The sequence below is a fragment of the Symphodus melops genome, assembly GCF_947650265.1.
Source record: "Symphodus melops genome assembly, chromosome: 12".
Lineage (NCBI taxonomy): Eukaryota > Metazoa > Chordata > Actinopteri > Labriformes > Labridae > Symphodus > Symphodus melops.
In genome coordinates, this window is record NC_136702.1 from 9,425,396 (window position 1) to 9,445,725 (window position 20,330).

At 38.2% G+C, this 20,330-nt stretch overlaps 4 protein-coding genes across 5 annotated transcripts in view; 3 read left to right on the forward strand and 1 right to left on the reverse strand.

The window, feature by feature from the left end:
* The window catches only part of LOC306832669 (ATP-binding cassette sub-family C member 4-like), a 39,591-nt gene extending 34,761 nt beyond the window's left edge, over positions 1 to 4,830 (reverse strand). For both annotated transcript variants that reach the window (XM_079357532.1, XM_079357531.1), the window contains exons 1-7: positions 4,527 to 4,830; positions 3,845 to 3,955; positions 1,972 to 2,092; positions 1,148 to 1,372; positions 982 to 1,071; positions 710 to 873; positions 492 to 617 (exon numbers count right to left, since the gene is read on the reverse strand). In XM_079357532.1, the coding sequence (XP_079213658.1) occupies positions 492 to 617; positions 710 to 873; positions 982 to 1,071; positions 1,148 to 1,372; positions 1,972 to 2,092; positions 3,845 to 3,955; positions 4,527 to 4,600 (911 nt within the window). In that variant the 5' untranslated portion in view covers positions 4,601 to 4,830. The remainder of the gene's footprint in view (positions 1 to 491; positions 618 to 709; positions 874 to 981; positions 1,072 to 1,147; positions 1,373 to 1,971; positions 2,093 to 3,844; positions 3,956 to 4,526) is intronic.
* An 896-nt stretch (positions 4,831 to 5,726) lies between these two features.
* On the forward strand, positions 5,727 to 9,801 carry LOC306833249 (claudin-10-like; the record flags this gene model as incomplete). The annotated part of the gene is made up of 5 exons (XM_079358372.1): positions 5,727 to 5,940; positions 9,044 to 9,205; positions 9,285 to 9,366; positions 9,448 to 9,552; positions 9,645 to 9,801. 5 exons carry the CDS (start codon positions 5,727 to 5,729, stop codon positions 9,799 to 9,801), a joined length of 720 nt encoding a protein of 239 aa, XP_079214498.1.
* Positions 9,802 to 11,335: 1,534 nt separating this feature from the next.
* On the forward strand, positions 11,336 to 13,029 carry LOC306833155 (claudin-10-like; the record flags this gene model as incomplete). The annotated part of the gene is made up of 5 exons (XM_079358242.1): positions 11,336 to 11,567; positions 12,165 to 12,326; positions 12,419 to 12,506; positions 12,637 to 12,744; positions 12,834 to 13,029. The coding sequence occupies 5 exons, from the start codon at positions 11,336 to 11,338 to the stop codon at positions 13,027 to 13,029; spliced, it is 786 nt and encodes a 261-aa protein (XP_079214368.1).
* A 4,351-nt stretch (positions 13,030 to 17,380) lies between these two features.
* Positions 17,381 to 18,887, forward strand: LOC306832611 (claudin-10-like; the record flags this gene model as incomplete). Its single annotated transcript, XM_079357427.1, has 5 exons — positions 17,381 to 17,612; positions 17,713 to 17,874; positions 17,950 to 18,031; positions 18,141 to 18,248; positions 18,364 to 18,887. 5 exons carry the CDS (start codon positions 17,381 to 17,383, stop codon positions 18,560 to 18,562), a joined length of 783 nt encoding a protein of 260 aa, XP_079213553.1. The 3' UTR covers positions 18,563 to 18,887.
* Positions 18,888 to 20,330: the final 1,443 nt, after the last annotated feature.

The window sequence follows — 20,330 nt, forward strand, 5'->3', positions numbered from 1 at the left end:
GTATAAAATGCCACTGTATTGTTGTAAATGAATACAGTTATAACTGAGAATAACAGAATAGAGTTGTTTAGAAAACTCAGAAAACTCTCGCTCTGATGTTTTCTGAGTTATACTCCACTGTGTAAGGAGGCCGCAAACTAATCTGTCACTCAGCTTGTTTCAGGGAATGAATGTTGTTTGAGGTCAGAATTCCTTTTAGTGCCTTGCTTCACATCATTTCAAACAAGGCCAACCACTTTCTCCAACAGCTGCTCAAAGGATGCTCCACATAGGGAAGTGTTTATACTCGGATGACTACATCAGTGCACCTACAAAACTGCAAACTGACAGGCTGATGTTGTTTTTTTGTTGTTGTTGTTTTTTTGTTTCCTGTGTGAAAGGATGTTCAATTGATCCATAAAAAGTGACTCAAGTTTACAAAATTGGATACAAATCATTGTCTTGATGCCGAGCCCTGTTTGGAGGAGAAAAATAAGAAGCAATCGACCAACCTTCTGACCTCATCCACCAACGCAGCAAACGGCTTCTCCCAGCCATACATCTTTATGACACGGATCCCAGTGATGACTTCATTCATTGTGCGTATTCTGTCATCTGTTAAGACTGCAGTTTCAGCCCTAAAAAAAAAAAAAAAAAAAAGAGCACATATAAACTGCTGCATCCATATTCAGTGTGGCACATGAACTCATAAATCAGAATAACGACAAACCTGAGAGTAGAGAACAAGCGCCCGAACATAGTCTGGACTGGCATCAAGACAAACAAGACAGCCATTCCTGCAAGGCATGATGGTCCAATTGTATAAAACAGCAGTATAGTCACAGTTGCTACTTGTAGAGGACCAATCCACAAAAAGTGCAAATACAAGGTTATCTGTAAGAAGACAACACAGAGGGGAAAAAAGCAGAGGTCGAGAATGTATAACTTCAATAAAGCCTCTATGTAAAATATACATTTGAATTAAAACTATGAGGTAATTACCTCGTCAAATTTGTTGACATCATTGGATAACAGGTTTACAATTTGTCCAGTGGTGGTTTTGGCAAATGCTTTGCTGTTAAGACAAAGAGCCTGTGCAGAACAAAGGTTGTTAAATCAAGTCCTTTAAAATCACAGGACAATGACAGAGGAGAATATGTGCACTAACCTTCCTGTAGATCATATGACACATGGCTACACGGATCCTCATGCCCACTCGCTGAACGTTGTAGAAGTAGAGATGATGAAAAAGGGTAATGGCGATGGTGGACAGGGAGATGACTGTAGCGTAGCCGTAGGTCTCATAGGCAGCTGCATCGTCGGCGGGGTCGTAACGCTCAAAGTACTCGATCATTTTCCCGAGGAGCACTGGCTGAATGACTTTGAGAACTTCCTGATAATAAAACATTAGATACAAAGCAAATTTGAAGCACGCTGGATGACACCAAGTTCTTGCTAACGTGGGAATGTTGTTTTGTTTATTTCAAACTGGGTTGTTCTTATACATATTCAGATTTTCCATGACTTGCAGATTCAAACTATTTTTGGTATTGCCCACACATGATTACAGGGCAGCCAGCAGCCCAGACACAGCTTTATTTGCTGCAATGTAATCCTTTGGGCTAATTACAGGAACACAAGTCTTCTGAAAGCATTTGTATTTGCATCTTACGGGGTTAGAAGTTGGATTCTTAGTCTCTGACATTGGCAGTCATCTCTCCCTCAAGGGGAAGTATCCCTTTGAGAACTTACGGTTGGGAGAGAGGATTGTTCAAACAGGAGTCAGAGAAGTGGATCCCTTTCCCTTTTTTCAGACTCTCACAATATCTACCTGAGCGTTTCACTGGTGCTTTAAAAAAAAAAAAAAAAAGCTCTTTTAGTAGATCATCTTGCTTGTCTTTAATTTCCCCCAAAGGATTGTTATGAAGTCATTAAAGATCTACATTGTTGTGTCAACGTACATTTCTGTGCAGGTATTTGCTTGTTCTGTACCTCTACAAATATGTATATTCCGATGAGTGAATAGGATCTCCAGTAGCACTGAACGAGAGCTTTAGTCAGACTCGGTGGGCGCAGGTCTTTTGCCGCCTGTTGGACCTCTGTGTTCCAGTACCTTTGACGGAGGGAAAAGAAAAAGGCAGGTGATTAAGCTGTGTTACTCACAACATAATCAACTGTTTCAGCACTTCAGGCTGAAGAAGAAGAATTTATTATTGTAATATCTTGCTTGGTATGGAAATGAACTGACTGAGAGTGCATCTTGCAACGCTACAGACCCAAGTGTGAGGCAGTGTGTGTACACCACGTCTCTACATGATGGAGTATTCAGTCAGATGCTGTAGTCAATTATTTGGAAATCATTATGGAAAAATAATTAATGAGATTTTCTAATTTGGACCTCAGTGTTGGACTGAATTCTAATTGGATACAACCAAGAAGGTAACAGATTCTCTTTGGTGCTCACTTACCACAGACAATTTAACCCCCCCCCCCTCCCTGGTGCAGACATGGTGCAGTTCTCACCACCTGCAGCTAAACACTAGTATAACTGAACTTCTAGTAGAATCTAATGAAACTGAACATTTTGACTGATGAAAAAATCTAGTCATATCAATGCCTATGAATGAATGAATTGACTTTATTGTCCCCTCAGGGATTTTTTTTTTCCACAGCATCGTTACTGTCCAAACAGACAAGTCCCACCTAAGAACATCTATCTATCTGCAATGACATTAGCTGATATCTCTAAAGTATCAACGCCATTACTGATACTGATATCAGAATCGTTACAACTCTTGAAGACGGCTGAAGGGAAGCCAATGGTGTCACTTAACTGTAAACTTCTGCTCTTAATTAAGATCAAGTCAGTAAAAAAGAAATGAACAGGAGTGGAACTCAGGTGTGCGACTTTTGTAATCCAGTTGAGAGTCACAGTGAAAGCTAGATAATCAAGCTATCAAGTAATGTAATGGCCTCTTGACAGTGGCAACCCCTTCGCTTTAGATGCAGTTGGATTAGCTTCTATATTTAGATGGCCTTTTCTTGATGTCAGCTCTGACACCAGACCCCGTGAAAACAGTGTGTGGGTGGTCTGTGTAGAACGTGTCCAAGCTGAGAGGTGACGGGCAGGGTGTTGACATTCATGAATCAGACGAGGGCGAAAGCACCATTTGATTTTCTCACAGCGACAAAGGGGCTCACCGGACAACCATGTGTACAGTAAATTGCTTATAACAAGTGTTTGTGATAAATAGCCCTGAGGTGGATGAGGTTACATGTTCCAGTCAGCAAAAAGAACTTAGGTGTGAACTTACTCATTTACTATATAATGGAAATTTTGTTGTGTTTTTTTTTTTTTTTGCTATTGTACCTGATAAAAGAAAACGATCGACTGATATTCAAAACTGCTATCATTAAATCAAAAGCGGTGGTCAGTGTTTTTACTGCTAAAACATGAACAAGTTGTAAATGATTGAACATAAAGGGAAGTAAATAAAGCCAAAGAACTCTGTTTTAATGGTCCTCAGTCAGTCTCTCTACATAAAAAAATCTGTTGCGTCAGTGGTAAATCTTTTTTTTTTTTATTCAATTTGGTGTCAGCTCCACAGTCATGAACACTTTTTTTTTTTCAACATTTTTTCATGACATTTCCTGACTAGAAATAACAACTGATCTGAAGAATATTTGTCAAATTCAAAATACATTAATGCAACATCTGACATTCCTGAAGTCTTAACATATCCACTGTTTTGGCTACTTCAAACATTGGAAGAAACATTGTTAATTGGCGTTTAAAATAATAGCAGAAAAAAACCTCAACAATATAAATGTAACATATGTAAATGTCATGACTTAAATGACCTACCGTTGTAGATCTTCACCCAGTCTCTCTGAAGCATCCTCTGGGAGAACTTTATACATGTCATCTTCCTCCAACTTTTTCTTGTACCCAATTTTGAACAAGGGATTCAGCCAGCTGGTGATGAAGCAAATACAAGGGTCTTGTGTCATTGAAAATTATGTTCAGTTACTGTTTTATCCCTGAACATCCACCACAAATAATCTCTGACTAGACCAACTGTGTCTTAACTTAATGACAATAAAAGCGCAATGAAAGAAGAACACCAGCATTTAGATCATTTAGAAACATTTTTGTTACATAATTTTCACAATAAAATGTATTTTTTTCTATAGGAAACAGAATGAAAAATTGACTTATTGGCCTTATTATTTATTAGGTTATATGTTAATTATTCTACACATTACCTTTCACAAATTTCAATAAAGTTATAATGGTGTAATTTAATAAAATAGTTTAAGTAATTTATTTGGACTTTTTGGCATATTTTTTTAAGCACTCTCCCTGGTAGCCTTCAGGGTGTACACTTTGCCAGCTGTAAATTATAACAACATAAACAAACTTTAACCAAAGTGGTTAAGCTTGAGACGATCTGCTATCTCATCCAGGCTGTGCAAAATGTCACACAGGAGAGCTTTTAGTTCAATACATGTCAAATACGGCTGTCACGTTGGGCCGGTTTCCTTACCAGAAGAAAATCTTGGAGAGAAGATTAGCTGAAGCCGACGGATTATCCTTCCCCTCCCTCTGCACAGTTTCCATGCCCCCCTAAAACTGTTAAAGAAACCTGGACACTTTCTCTGCAGGCTTGGGGCAAAGGAAGGTCAATAAACACTCAGAGGAGGAAGGACAGAATCCAAACGCAACTGTTAACTCCAGCGTCAGTAACTAATCATAATTACACCACACAGACCTGCTGGAACACAAGAAGAGTCACACAATCTGTTTGGCTGCCAGGTAAACCGGGCGCTGCGTAGCCCCGCCCACCACACGATGATTGGTTTACAGAAGTCTCCATCACTTCCTAAACTACTTCGTGTCATAAGGTCATGAACTGTTGCCGTTTCCACCCAAATTAATCTGTTCTGACAAAAACATACATCTTTTTCTTCTCAATCAATCAATTATTGAATTTGGGGCCCCTCTGAAATGTCTCAGGTAGCCTATCAAATAATAATTTGTTTGAAGGCCTAGAATAAAAAATAGATATGTAAAATGTTATAAGATTGGAGCGATTTTTTTTTGTTTGTTGTTTTTTTAAAAACATTAACCTGTAGTAATCCCTTAAATATATGCAGGTCATGATTCAATATATTTTATCTTCCTAATCATTTTAAGTTGAATAATTCTTTATCTTCTATATCTATATATATATATATGTGTGTGTGTGTAGGTATAACTGTGCTGGAAATATTTTTCTTTACCGACCTTAAATGAAATGTATTTTTAGGATTTTTGAGATCAGTAAAATAAAGAACAAGAAAACACATTTTCTCATATGAGCTGGCAATCATTAGTCTTTTGCAAAATACTTTGCACAGCAATAGATTAACCAGTAGCTGGACTTTGCCACATTGCCTCTTGTTTTTAGGATGATTCATTATTATTTTTTATGTTAATATGAAACTTCACCTAATTATGTGACCAACACTGAGAGCAATTCCTTCTCTTCTTCTTCCCCACATTTAATGACTAACTGCCAACTCATGCTTCTTCTTGACACATGTGTCCATCCCTTACCACTGGAGACCAGGAGTCCTGTCTGTAAATCATCTCATTGAAACACATGTTCACATTGTAATTTACCTGCCTGGAGCGATTGTATTCCTTCTTCTTCTTCTTTTTTTTAATCTTCTAGAAAAACGATATAAATATCCTAAATATCCAAATGTCCGTACGTCAGATACTGGCTTTTCTCAGCGGCCTGGCAGGTCTGGGTGCTACAATTGCTGCCACAGTGTCCAATGAATGGAGGGCCACCAGTCGGGCATCCTCAGTTATCACAGCCACCTGGGTGCTCCAGGGTCTGTGGAACAACTGTGCAGGAAATGCAATCGGAGCTCTTCACTGCAGACCTCATCACTCTATACTTCAGCTGGAAGGTAAGCACAGAGAGTCAGAGTTCAAAGTGACCACATTCAGGATCTGGATGTCGCTTCTTCATGATACATTTGTCTCTTATACCTTTCATGGCAGCCTTTGCTCTAACATTCAGCAAGGTAAAGTATTATTCTGTGTAGGTCAGACTGTAACACCAATATTCTTCACATCAAAAAGAAATGCATCACATGTGATGTATAAGAGTTACGCTGCAGCCAATTGTCTGACTACTCTCAGATACAGACACATTTGGTTCATACTTTAAGGAAGTATGTGAAGCAATACTTGAACATTGTCTCTCATAGTACTTGTATGGTTATTAATAAATTAGGTTTTTTTGTAACAATAATAATCTGGAAATACATTATTGACTTTAAAAAAATTAAATAGAATATTTTGGGTAATATGTTATATCTATAGAGGGTACAGTCATTCAGTATGTTGTTGAAACACCTGATAATTCTTTCATTTCCTCAGACTTTAAACCAATGTCATCTTTCTTTTGTCAAACTTGTTGAAGTTATACCTGTTTGTCGATAACATTACATTATTATTGTTGACTATTATTGCCACTTACATGTTTCAAATAACGTTTCCGTTTTTTTCTTTGTTGTCCAAATGTTCCTTTAAGGCTGAATAAAGGAGAAATAATCATTTATCCTGAAGATTATGGCTCACGTGTTAACTTTGGCAAATGTTTAATCCTTTGTTGGAGATGTCAAACTGAGTGTTTGAACTCCTGCAAGGGACAGAAAATGTAACAAAAGAGACTAAATGTGCCAGAACAGAGACAGTATTAGTCAATCTTCAGTCAATTCTTAGATTTTTGTTGTATACTATTTGGTATGTACACTATTGATTGTCTTTGTCCATTTGTTGACTAGATACATCTTTTGGGTTGTTACTGATTTTTCCGGTTGTCTAACATGTGAAAGTAAGTTCTCTTGTAATCCACTTTATTCAGAAACATGTTGTAATGTGTCACCTTTGTAGAGTACTTAAAGGTTTTCAATTCCATCTGGTGGTGACAGCAGTGTGACGGCATTATGGCATTATCCGTGCATGTAACCACTAGATGGAGCTCTGACTCCCATTATAAGAGTGTACAGTAATGGATTTGGTGCTTGGGTGTGATTCACATTTAGTTGGTTTCTCTCGTTTCATCCAAATTATCTTTCTGATGCATCACTTTCGAAATTATAAACCCAGCGATAATGTTGTTGTTGTTTTTTATTTTCGAGCAGACACTTTACAGTTAGTGCTGTGCTGTTAATGAGTTATCTAAATCCTGCTATTTTTGGTCTATATGAGGAAGTTCAAGCACTCTTGTTGTTCATTCATCATGTGTGGGAGTGAAGGTGAGAGGTAGAACCTGACACATTAGACTTAGACTGAACTTTATTGATCCTTTTTGGGATGACTCCCTTAAGGAAATTTAGAATTCATTACATTCAGTGAAAGCACAACTGATGCAATATATACAGTATATATACAGTGTGTGTGTATAGATAGATAGATAGATAGATAGATAGATAGATAGATAGATAGATAGATAGATAGATAGATAGATAGATAGATAGATAGATAGATAGATAGATAGATAGATAGATAGATAGATAGATAGATAGATAGATAGATAGATAGATAGATAGATAGATAGATAGATAGATAGATAGATAGATAGATAGATAGATAGATAGATAGATAGATAGATAGATAGACAGACAGACAGATAGATAGATCAATTATTAAACTAACCTCACAATGACATCATTGCAACTGACACATATCTTACATTGATTAGAAAGTTTTTTCTATTTTAATAAAAATGTTTGATTTACTTTTTTAGATTTCTTCCATAATTAAAAAAGCCCACTCAAATTATTCACATCGTGCAGAGCAAAATGTCCACACTAGCTTCAATGTTTAATGTCATAACTTGTGTCCCCGCTGAACCTTCAGTTCCCATCCTCATTCATTTTAAGTCATAGTGACGTGTACTGTGTGGGTGGAAGACACTTCGATAGAACACTGACTACCTGTTGATGATGTAAGGCCAGACTCCTCCCTGCAGTATTTAAGAATTCACAAAACATTAACAATAAATCACAGCCTATTCATTGGCGTTACTAGTGCAGAGCCGAGTTACATTTTCAACAAGCTTTACTAACCAGAGTCCATTCATCAGTTTTAAGTCAGGTCTCACCAACTTATTTGGTCATCATACGGCAGTGTGGAGGAGTCCTCTCTGGAGTATGAGCAGCATGATTCGGGAGATTTTTGCTTTTATATTAACAACCTCCGGCTGGGTGCTCGTTTGCTCCACCTTGCCGACAGACTACTGGAAGGTGTCTTCCCTTGATGGAACGGTCATCACAACAGCTACCTACTGGTCCAATCTTTGGAAGACCTGTGTCACCGATTCAACAGGAGTCTCCAACTGCAAAGACTTTCCCTCCATGCTGGCACTGGATGGTCAGCTTTTTTCCTCCCTCATAAATGGATCCTTGGTTTTTCTGTCTGTGCCTTTTTTCTTTTATTATGTTTTGGTCAGCTACATCAACATATTTTAAATGTTTGCTTTTTTTTACCTTATCTTTTATCTTTATCTTTTATTTTTTCTCTCTAAAATGTGCTCTGGATATTTCAAGGGAATCTCATTGTTTTCTGAGTAAAAATAGATATTCTGTGGGAATTCAAGCAAAAACTCATTTAGATCCTAACACTGTCAATGGTTAGCCTTTGTTCTCAGACCTTGAAAGCACCATAACGGTGATTTACTGGGACCCTCGGGCTGTTTCCTCAACAGCTGACTCGTTTCATGGCTCGACTTTGTCAGTTAATATTTCCCTTAAAATCCCCTTTAATTGTTCATTTATATACCAGTATGGTCTCCACATGACCACTAAGTCCTAGAAAACAATTAGCTTAACACCTTAAATATTGTGTTGCTTGCCATATGTGTTAAAGTTGGTCACAAGGTCAATAACTCATTGACCTTGTGGTATGCGGAGGGGTTAAATTCCAGGGTATCTAAAACAGAATGGAGCCTTTTAAACACAAGAGTTGAATAACCACAACTTGAATTTAAATCTATGTTTGCAGGCTACATCCAAGCATGCAGGGGATTGATGATTGCAGCCATCTGTCTTGGATTTTTTGGTTCTATATTCGCCCTGATCGGGATGAAATGCACCAAAATTGGCGGAACAGATAACAGCAAGGCCAGAATTGCCTGTTTTGCTGGAGTGAATTTTATTCTCTGTGGTCAGTACAGTTGATTGTTCAACTTATCATACATGATGTTTTTAAATGGATTTAACCATGTTTTTCATGTTCTTCTTAGGCCTGTGCTCACTGTCAGCGTGCTCCCTCTATGCACACAGGATTACATCAGAATTTTTCGACCCGATGTTTGTTGCACAAAAGTAAGAACCATGTGACTGTTGGACAGGAGTGCTTTGATTTAACTCAACCACTGAAGCCACATTTGTTGTCTTTGTCTGAAGGTATGAGCTAGGAGCTGCTCTGTTTATCGGCTGGGGAGGTTCTGTCCTCTGTATCGTCGGAGGCATCATACTTTGCTTCTCCATCGCAGATTCTTTCACAAAAAGGTTGGTAGGAGTAACATATAAGTTGGAAAAAAGCTCAACCTGACATGCATCAGCGATGTTTGAGGATGAATCTATTTTCTGTCTATTTACAGTCGCAGTCAGGCCAACAATATTTACAAAGGAGCTGCCTCACACTCTCATATCTCCTCCTACCCAAGAGGGCAGGCAAGGTCTATAAACCAGAGGCCGCCGCCAGACTACAGCCACTCCTCCAGGATCCAGCACTTTGATAAGAATGCATATGTTTGAGGGATGTGAATATAAAACACAGAGACACTGGGAAGAAAATGTATTTCAGCATCAGAATCTTTGGGAATTTATCATATTTGCACAAAAAGAAAATTCCAGTATTGGACATTTTGCATATTCCTGAACTTTGGATGTCATCAATTATGTGCGTTTAATAGTCAGAAAGTTAGAGAATTTTGGGTTAAAGATTGGTCTCTTCTCAATTTTTGCACCATTTTTTTTATCCGTTTTTAAATGTCAGAATCTATTTTCTATGTTTTTTTTATTTAGTTGAATTTTTAACTTTTTAGTAACCTGCACATGCTGTAAATCGGTAATGACAATGTTAAATATGTGCCAAAAAGGTTTTCTTGTTGTCTATGACATAACCATTAACTTTAATTTCTAACAAGAAAACTTGAAGAAGATTGAAATAGAACTTTATTTACCTATCGTCCAATTTGTTGTAGGGTGAATGATCTTTTTATAAACACATAAGAATAAAACATTTTAGAATAAAGAAAATGAAGATCCAGCTTCTTTTTTGTCTGCTTCGGTTTGTTAATAAAAAGTTTATATTGTGAATTCTCTTTAGATCAATGCAGGAGAGAAAAGGGCAGCAGTTTTACATTTTGTGTTATCCTCTCCTAAGAGAGAAAGCTATTTCACTGTATTCTTATATTTTATCCTAAAATGTTAGTGCACAAAAAAAAAGTAAATACAGTAAATAATTCGGCATTTAAACCCTGAATAATGTTTGGTAATCAGTATCAGAGTTAAACAGCCCTGATGATGAGGCAATCCTATGTATCAAATTCGCTCTGACCATTGTCATCAAGGCAGGGGGAACTCTTGCTTCCAAATTTTTGGTCATAAACCTGAGTCAGATCCAGGAACATGATCCAGGGGGAGAACAGGAATGGGTAGATAATTATCAGATGCAATGTAGCTTGTCTTGCCTTTGAATGGTTGATTTCTGAAGCCAGTGCTGCCAGTCAGCAGCAGAAGGATAAATCTTGTCAAGCAGGTCCACAATGCACCTACATAGGCAGGTTAACCAGTTGGATTACCCTACTGTAGGGGTTCATCAAAAGACTCAGAAAACATGGGTTAGGGTAGAGCATCATATACTTGAAGCCCATCTTGGTTAGGTGAACGTTTAGATTAGTTGTTAGTTAAGATGTGATGGATAGTTACACAATGTGACTTTTCATTACAACATGTTATAGGCTAAAGTCAGTCCAGAGTCTAGAAGTACCTGATTATGGCTCTCCCATTGATTACAACTTATTCTCTAAGGCAGAAACACGCTTTCCTACCGACCCGCCGAGGCGACTAGGGTAGCTAGAGGAGATCTTACGTCATCGGCACACTCCCCAAAGTTTACAGTAAACATTTCAGACAATTGCACAGAGCCCTCATCAACACGAAAGGCACATGGCACAGATACACGATCATCCTGTCTTGAAATGATTCAGTCACCTGCTTGCCACAGATTTTTGCCTCTCAACGCTTCTAAGTGGATACCTCCGGGTTTAATTTAGGGAGTTAAGAAATGAGGAAACGATTGATCCAAATATTTGGCTTTCTGATTTCATCTCTGGGATGGCTGTTTGTGCTGTGCACCATGGCCATGGATTTTTGGAGGATCTCACAATTAGGAGGACAAGGAGGCTCCTTTATCATCAAAGTGGCCTGGTACTGGTCCAACCTGTGGAAAGACTGTTTCACTGATTCCACAGCTGTGACAAACTGTCGAGACTTCCCTGTCCTCTGGAGCGTCACCAGTAAGTGCTCTTCATGTTGTTTGTCATACCTCGGTAACAACGTTTCCCATAGTGCTTTTCTTTCACTCAGAATGAATACGAATTAAAACCCTGTATTTCACCAGGTTATCTTGTACATCATGACTTTAAAGAGAAGGAATTATCTTGGTAAAATAAAATGTGTATTTTGAAAGCTTTGTCTGTAAGGTATTGTTTTGACTTCAAGGTCATTTCTGATTATTGCACTAATAAAAAATTACTGATAAGATAACACTAACATTTGGTTTAATTCATTTTTAAAAGTTTTACAATCTTACATGATGGCAATGTGACTTGGTCTGTATTCCAAGGTAACCTTTACATAGCTTGAATACAAGTGTTAGATACTGACCCTGAACATGAACACCGTGAAGACTTTAAATTAACCGGGAAATAAAAGCTTTATCGTCAGTACAATGGAATGGGTGTCATTTTAAAATACATGTTCAGGTTTTTGATTTGTTTGTCACCTGTGCCTCAACATTCACATCATTTGTTTGTCTGTCTCAAAGAACTTTTTTCCTGGTGTATGCCTCCTCATTATTTTTAACCTGAACTCTTTCTTTCTGATTCTCACAGCGTATGTACAAGCAGTCCGAGGATTGCTAATGTGCGGGATAACTCTTGGATTCTTTGGTGTGGTTCTTTGCTTTATTGGAATGGACTGCACTTACATCGGTGGTGCTGATAAAACCAAGGACAAGCTGCTTTTTGCAGGAGCAGTCTTTCATGCTGCTGGAGGTCCGTGCAAAAACCCCAAAAAGTTTGTGTGCATAAATGACAGAAATGTTTTGCCCTCAGTGTTTAACGTTGTCAATGTAATCTCTTTGTAGGTGTGTCGGATATTTCTGCCTACTGCTTATATATCAACAGAATCGCCAGAACAACCTTTGCTCCCTCTGTAGGGCCAGGAGTCTTACGGTACATTTGTTTGCACTTCTAGAATTTTAATATTACAAATGTGATAATCCCAAATGTAGCACAGCCTCATTTGTATTTATTTGACATGTTCAATGTGTTTACTTTTTAATCAACATTTTATTCATTCAAGGTATGACCTAGGAACGCCAATATTTCTAGGATTGGTGGGTTGTTTTCTCATCATTTTTGGGGCAGTGCTTTATGGTGTGACGGTCTTCAGAGTTATCTGCCCTAAAAGGTATTTGAATTTATCTAGCTTTCCCAGTTTTCCTCGCTGAGGTCTTACCCAAGCACTAAATTCATCTTGATACTGTTTTGGTCTTACAGTCAAGTGGTATATGCCTACGGAGGGGGCACATACATGGACCCTCGCTCCAGAGGAAGAACCCTCTATAGTGGATACTACAAACCCTCCAGGCAGTATGCATCTTACATGGGCTCAGGAAGAACAAACAGCTCCAAGCTCTCAAGGCTCTCTCAGACAACACCAACACGGGTCTCAGAAAGAGATGCATTTGTGTAGTAACTTAAAATGATCTTATTTGCATAAAGTTTTTTTTTATTCAGAAAGAAAAAAAACAGGCATGCATATTGGTATGAAACGGGTGTAACTTGTAAGCATATAGTATGTCAACAAATCTCATTGTGAAGATAAAAAACCTTTACTTTTTGTATTTTTCTATGCTCTTGTCACATGTCAAGTTGGTTAAAAAAATTAATCATCGATAAAAAATTTAAATATATTAATGTCTTTTATACTGTACTACTACTATTACTGCTGTAATACTTTTTTTAATTTCGGGATTGAACCCAGAGCATGTATTGCAGTGGATGTCAATGTAATATATGAATTCATATTTTAATAAAGCCTTTGTACCTCTAATGGATTTTATTGTCCCTTATTGTCCCTTCAACATTTCATAAACAAATGAAGTTTTAACCTGATCGTCAACAGTTCTTTTCTGTTCTGGCGCCCCCTGTGGACAAAACAGTTCCTTTCAACTCTTTGCAGGTTTGGTTTTGTACATTTAGTGTAATTTAGCAAAAAAATCTAATCGTGTTTTCTTTATACAGTCAATTGGATCTCTGAACATGAATCCAGCCCATGAATTTTTTTTTCAAAGTCTGTTTTTGCAACGTGTTGTTAAGTACTTTGTCTCACACCTACCCCACAGCACCAGTTTCAGACATTACAAATAACTTTAAAGAAACCATTTGTTGGTCATAAAAAGGCGTCTGTATTGATTTCAGTTTGTTTCACAACCTAACTTCTACTCCTCACAGGACTTTTAAAATATTTTAGCTGGAGAGGTGCCAGACAACTTATTGAGTACTACTGGGGTGCCCTTGAGCAAGGCACCAAATCCACCTAATGGAGCAGGCAAAAATGTAGAGGATGGGCTTTTCTAATAATTGATAGGTTTGTAGACGGGCTAGGGGACAGAAAACATGATAAGTTGTATTTTGCTAAATATGTGTCCTCTAAACCCTGAAGGGCTTTGATTAAAGTCGTTTAAATCCTGATGCCTCTCTAACCTTGAACATTTTAGATTTAAGTGACCTTCAGGAAATAAGAATCTCTGTTCAGGGCAAAACATGTGATGATGTACACAAACCATTTGGTGCTTGGGTGTGATTCACCTTTTGTTGGTTTCTCTCGTTTCATCCAAATGATCTTTCTGATGCATCACTTTCGAAATTATAAACCCAGCGATAATGTTGTTGTTTTTTATTTTCGAGCAGACACTTTACAGTTAGTGCTGTGCTGTTAATGAGTTATCTAAATCCTGCTATTTTTGGTCTATATGAGGAAGTTCAAGCACTCTTGTTGTTCATTCATCATGTGTGGGAGTGAAAGGTGAGAGGGAGAACCTGACACATTCAGTTAAAGCACAACTGATGCAATATATACAGTATATATATATAGTGTGTGTGTGTGTGTGTGTGTGTGTGTGTGTGTGTGTGTGTGTGTGTGTGTGTGTGTGTGTGTGTGTGTGTGTGTGTGTGTGTGTAGATAGATAGACAGACAGACAGACAGACAGACAGACAGACAGACAGACAGACAGACAGACAGACAGACAGACAGACAGACAGACAGACAGACAGATAGACAGATAGACAGATAGATAGATAGATAGATAGATAGATAGACAGATAGATAGACAGACAGACAGATAGATCAATTATTAAACTAACCTCAGAATGAAATCATTGCATTTGAGACATATCTTTCATTGATTAGAAAGTTTTTTCTATGATAATAAAAATGTCCTCTCAAATTATTCACATCGTGCAGAGCAAAATGTCCACCCTAGCTTTAATGTTTAATGTCATAACTTGTGTCACTGTTGAACCTTCAGTTCCCATCCTCATTCATTTTAAGTCATAGTGACGTGTACTGTGTGGGTGGAAGACACTTCAATAGAACACTGACCACCTGTTGATGATGTAAGGCCAGACTCCTCCCTGCAGTATTTAAGAATTCACAAAACATTAACAATAAATCACAGCCTATTCATTGGCGTTACTAGTGCAGAGCCGAGTTACATTTTCAACAAGCTTTACTAACCAGAGTCCATTCATCAGTTTTAAGTCAGGTCTCACCAACTTATTTGGTCATCATACGGCAGTGTGGAGGAGTCCTCTCTGGAGTATGAGCAGCATGATTCGGGAGATTTTTGCTTTTATATTAACAACCTCCGGCTGGGTGCTCGTTTGCTCCACCTTGCCGACAGACTACTGGAAGGTGTCTTCCCTTGATGGAACGGTCATCACAACAGCTACCTACTGGTCCAATCTTTGGAAGACCTGTGTCACCGATTCAACAGGAGTCTCCAACTGCAAAGACTTTCCCTCCATGCTGGCACTGGATGGTCAGCTCTTTTCCTCCCTCATAAATGGATCCTTGGTTTTTCTGTCTGTGCCTTTTTTCTTTTATTATGTTTTGGTCAGCCACATCAACATATTTCAAATGTTTGCTTGAAAGCACCATAATGGTGATTTACTGGGACCCTCGGGCTGTTTCCTCAACAGCTGACTCGTTTCATGACTCGACTTTGTCAGTTAATATTTCCCTTAAAATCCCCTTTAATTGTTCATTTATATACCAGTATGGTCTCCACATGACCAGAATCTTTGGGAATTTATCATATTTGCACAAAAAGAAAATTCCAGTATTGGACATTTTGCATCTTCCTGAACTTTGGATGTTATCAATTATGTGTGTTTAATCATCAGAAAGTTAGAGAATTTTGGGTTAAAGATTGGTCTCTTCTCAATTTTTGCACCATTTTTTTGTTATCTGTTTTTAAATGTCAGAATATATTTTCTATGTTTTTTTTATTTAGTTGAATTTTTAACTTTTTAGTAACCTGCACATGCTGTAAATCGGTAATGACAATGTTAAATATGTGCCAAAAAGGTTTTCTTGTTGTCTATGACATAACCATTAACTTTAATTTCTAACAAGAAAACTTGAAGAAGATTGAAATAGAACTTTATTTACCTATCGTCCAATTTGTTGTAGGGTAAATGATCTTTTTATAAACACATAAGAATAAAACATTTTAGAATAAAGAAAATGAAGATCCAGCTTCTTTTTTGTCTGCTTCGGTTTGTTAATAAAAAGTTTATATTGTGAATTCTCTTTAGATCAATGCAGGAGAGAAAAGGGCAGCAGTTTTACATTTTGTGTTATCCTCTCCTAAGAGAGAAAGCTATTTCACTGTATTCTTATATTTTATCCTAAAATGTTAGTGCACAAAAAAAAAAAAGGAAATACAGTAAATAATTCGGCATTTAAACCCTGAATAATGTTTGGTAATCAGTATCAGAGTTAAACAGCCCTGATGATGAGGCAATCCTATGTATCAAATTCGCTCTGACCATTGTCATCAAGGCAGGGGGAACTCTTGCTTCCAAATTTTTGGTCATAAACCTGAGTCAGATCCAGGAACATGATCCAGGGGGAGAACAGGAATGGGTAGATAATTATCAGATGCAATGTAGCTTGTCTTGCCTTTGAATGGTAGATTTCTGAAGCCAGTGCTGCCAGTCAGCAGCAGAAGGATAAATCTTGTCAAGCAGGTCCACAATGCACCTACATAGGTAGGCATCTGTTTTTGCAACGTGTTGTTAAGTACTTTGTCTCACACATACCCCACAGCACCAGTTTCAGACATGAAAAATCATTTTAAAGAAACCATTTGTTGGTCATAAAAAGGCGTCTGTATTGATTTCAGTTTGTTTCAACTTATACTCCTCACAGGACTTTTAAAATATTTAAGCAGGAGAGGTGCCAGACAACTTACGGAGTACTACTGGGGTGCCCTTGAGCAAGGCACCAAATCCACCAAATGGAGCAGGTAAAAATGTAGAGAATGGGCTTTTCTAATAATTGATAGGTTTGTAGACGGGCTAGGGGACAGAAAACATGAGAAGTTGTATTTTGCTAAATATGTGTCCTCTAAACCCTGAAGCAATGTAAAGGGCTTTGATTAAAGTCGTTTAAATCCTGATGCCTCTCTAACCTTGAACATTTTAGATTTAAGTGATGTACTGTGCAAATGCTTTTTTCATATTTTTAGACTTTTACCTGTTAGAAGATCCAATATTAGCCTTAGGTTGGTAGACTCGTGTGTCTCAAAACTACAAACAACAAACACAAGTGACCTTCAGGAAATAAGAATCTCTGTTCAGGGCAAAACATGTGATGATGTACACAAACCACCTTCAGCTAGTTGTGTGTGTTTTAGATTTGTGAATCAGTACACATGCAACAACTGAAGAGGAACTTCCTGTCAGATAGTTGAGACAAACTGGTGTCCTGAAGTGTCGAGTCACTGGCTTTTTGGACGCTCAAATTAGAAGCAAGCATGAGTTACAGGACCGTGGTGATGTACATGGAAATCGGCTGCTTTGTCGTTTGTGTAATAGGATGGATTCTGGTTTGTTCTACCATGCCGACAGAGATTTGGACCTGGTCTGAGGTAGACAGCATTGTCTTGACCACTTCGAACTACTTCTCCAACTTGTGGAAGGATTGTATTTCAGATTCAACTGGAGTGTCTGACTGCAAAGGAATCCCGTCAATGCTTGCATTGCACTGTAAGTCAAATGTATTTCAGGCCATGAGATAAATAAATTTAAGCAAAACAGCATCTTTTAACAACACCTTTTAATGCTCAATGTTATTACTCTCTGACAGGGGAAATTCACTTCTGCCGTGCTCTCATTATCATCTCCATAATCCTGTCTTTTTTTGGATCAATTCTGGTATTGGTCGGAATGAAGTGCACTAAGATTGGGGGTACAGAAAAAATTAATGCAAAAGTTACCTTTGCTGGTGGGATGAACTACCTTATCGGTGGTAAGAATGACTCATAACAGCTCTTATTACACCTGACTTTTTGATCTATTTGAAAGTAACATATGCCTTTTTCAGGGACGTGTTCTATGGTTGCTTTCTCATACTACGGAAATAAAATTAGAGCAGAATTTCAAGACCCTCTGTTCAAAGCTCAGAAGTACGTAATACAAAAATATATTTATTATTATGTTGTGATTTAACATTTGTTTTCAATGACTTAGTGTGCACATTTTGCATTGTTTTTAATTGTTTTTATTCATGGCCAGGTTTGAAATAGGCGTTGGTGTCTTTATTGGCTGGGCAGGCTCTACCTTACTTGTTGTTGGAGGCCTTGTTTACAGTATCTTTGCAGGCAGAGAAGGATGCCAATCAAGGTACAGTGCAGAAACTGTGTCATTCCCCTTTTGTTTTTGCTGTTCACCTTCATCTTACAAAATAATTAAATAGATAAATTAATAACCATCCATTTCTTTTATCTAAATCTAACAGCCCTGAAAGATATCCCGCCTACCAGTACCGCGACACCTACACAGTTGTTCCAACAAAGACAAAAAAAAGCATCGCATCGTCTGTTCCTTCAGAGACAAGTGGAAGCAGGAAGTCCAAGAACACCAGTGGCAGCAGAGGCAGCAGCATCTCTGGGATCACTGATATTACCAGGACTACAGCTACTAATGCATATGTGTGACGCCTTTATAAAGCAACAAAATATAATGTGCCTCTGTCTGTCCCAAATATCTAAAAGGGTTATTTTTCGAGGAACAATTATTGTTCATGGGACAATTTAGTCAAGTTCTAATTTTTTGTTTTCGCCAGCGAATCGTTTGGCTGTTTTGTAATTGATAATGTATTTTTTTTAAATCTCCTTTGTAAGACAAAAGCACTGAAATTCAGAAATATGTAGGCCTATGTAACATAAAGATATTACTTCAAATGCATTGTCTTAATCCTGACTTCTAAAGTAAGCTTTGCATCTCCAATAATTTGCTTATACTGTATAAAGCCTTGCTAAAGTTTCAGTGAATTGTGAAATGTTTTTGTTGTTGTTGTTGTTGTTGTTATGGTCAGAGACACAGCTGTTTATAGGTTGATCCTTATAGAGTCTCTGGAGTGCTGGATAGAGCATCAAAGTTTTAATAATAGTGGACAGGTCATACTCAACATCCGTTTTACTGTTGCTAGATCTCAGCGCAGCCTTTGACACTGTGGACCACTGTATACTGTTAGATCGACTGGAGAAACACTTTGGCATCTCGGGTCATGTGCTTCAGTGGTTGAGATCTTATCTGTCAGAAAGATCTCAGCGAGTTTTATTTAATAATGAGGTCTCTGAGTCTTGTGCTGTAAAGCATGGGGTTCCTCAGGGGTCTGTCCCGGTCCGCTGCTGTTTTCTATGTATCTGGCACCACTGGGTCACATTTTGCGTTCGTGTGGGATTGCTTTTCATTGCTATGCAGATGACTTGCAGTTGTATATGCCAATTGTAGCAGGTAATGAGTCTGTTGCGTCGAAGCTTGAGTCCTGTCTAGCTGCTGTTAGAGGATGGTTGTCTTCAAACTTCCTGCTTCTTAACTCGGCCAAGACCGAGATGATGGTTGTCGGCCCAGCAAGACTGAATCATTTGTACGATGGCTTTACTCTGTCACTTGATGACTGTGCCATTTACTGTAGGGACAGAGTGAAAAATCTTGGTGTTGTGTTTGATCAAACTCTTTCTTTTGACCTTCACATTAAAGAGGTGACAAGAGTGTCATTTTTTCACCTAAGAAACATCGCTAAGATTAGATCAGTCCTGTCCTTTAATGATGCTGAGACTCTTATCCATGCATTTGTGTCATCACGGTTGGATTACTGTAATGTTCTTCTGTCGGGTCTGCCCAAGAAGAGTCTGCGAGGTCTGCAGATGGTGCAGAACGCTGCAGCACGCCTTCTTACTGGATCCAACAGGTATGAGCACATAACTCCGGTGCTCTCCTCTCTCCACTGGTTGCCTGTTCATGCCAGAGCGGATTTTAAAGTGTTACTGCTGACTTTTAAAATTGTAAATGGCTCTGCACCAGCATACCTGACTGGTCTCTTAGATTTGTATGTGCCTGCTCGGTCACTTCGCTCACAGGGGACTGGCCTCTTAGCTGTCCCTAAGGTTCGCAAAAAGACTATTGGTGAGCGGTCCTTTTCATTCCGCGCTCCCACTCTCTGGAACAGCCTCCCTGCGGACATCAGACTTTCTTGTTCCATTGATGTGTTCAAAGCAAAGTTGAAGACCCACCTTTTCACTGCTGTTTATGCCTGATGTTTTTAATGATGTGTTATGTCTGTGTGTTGAGCTTTTAAGCTGTGTAAAGCACTTTGTCTAAAAGCGCTCTATAAATAAAATTATTAAAATTATTATTATACTACCATGTGGTGATTGTCTACAAGAATCCCAGGGGTCAATAAAAACAATTCTCTAGTTT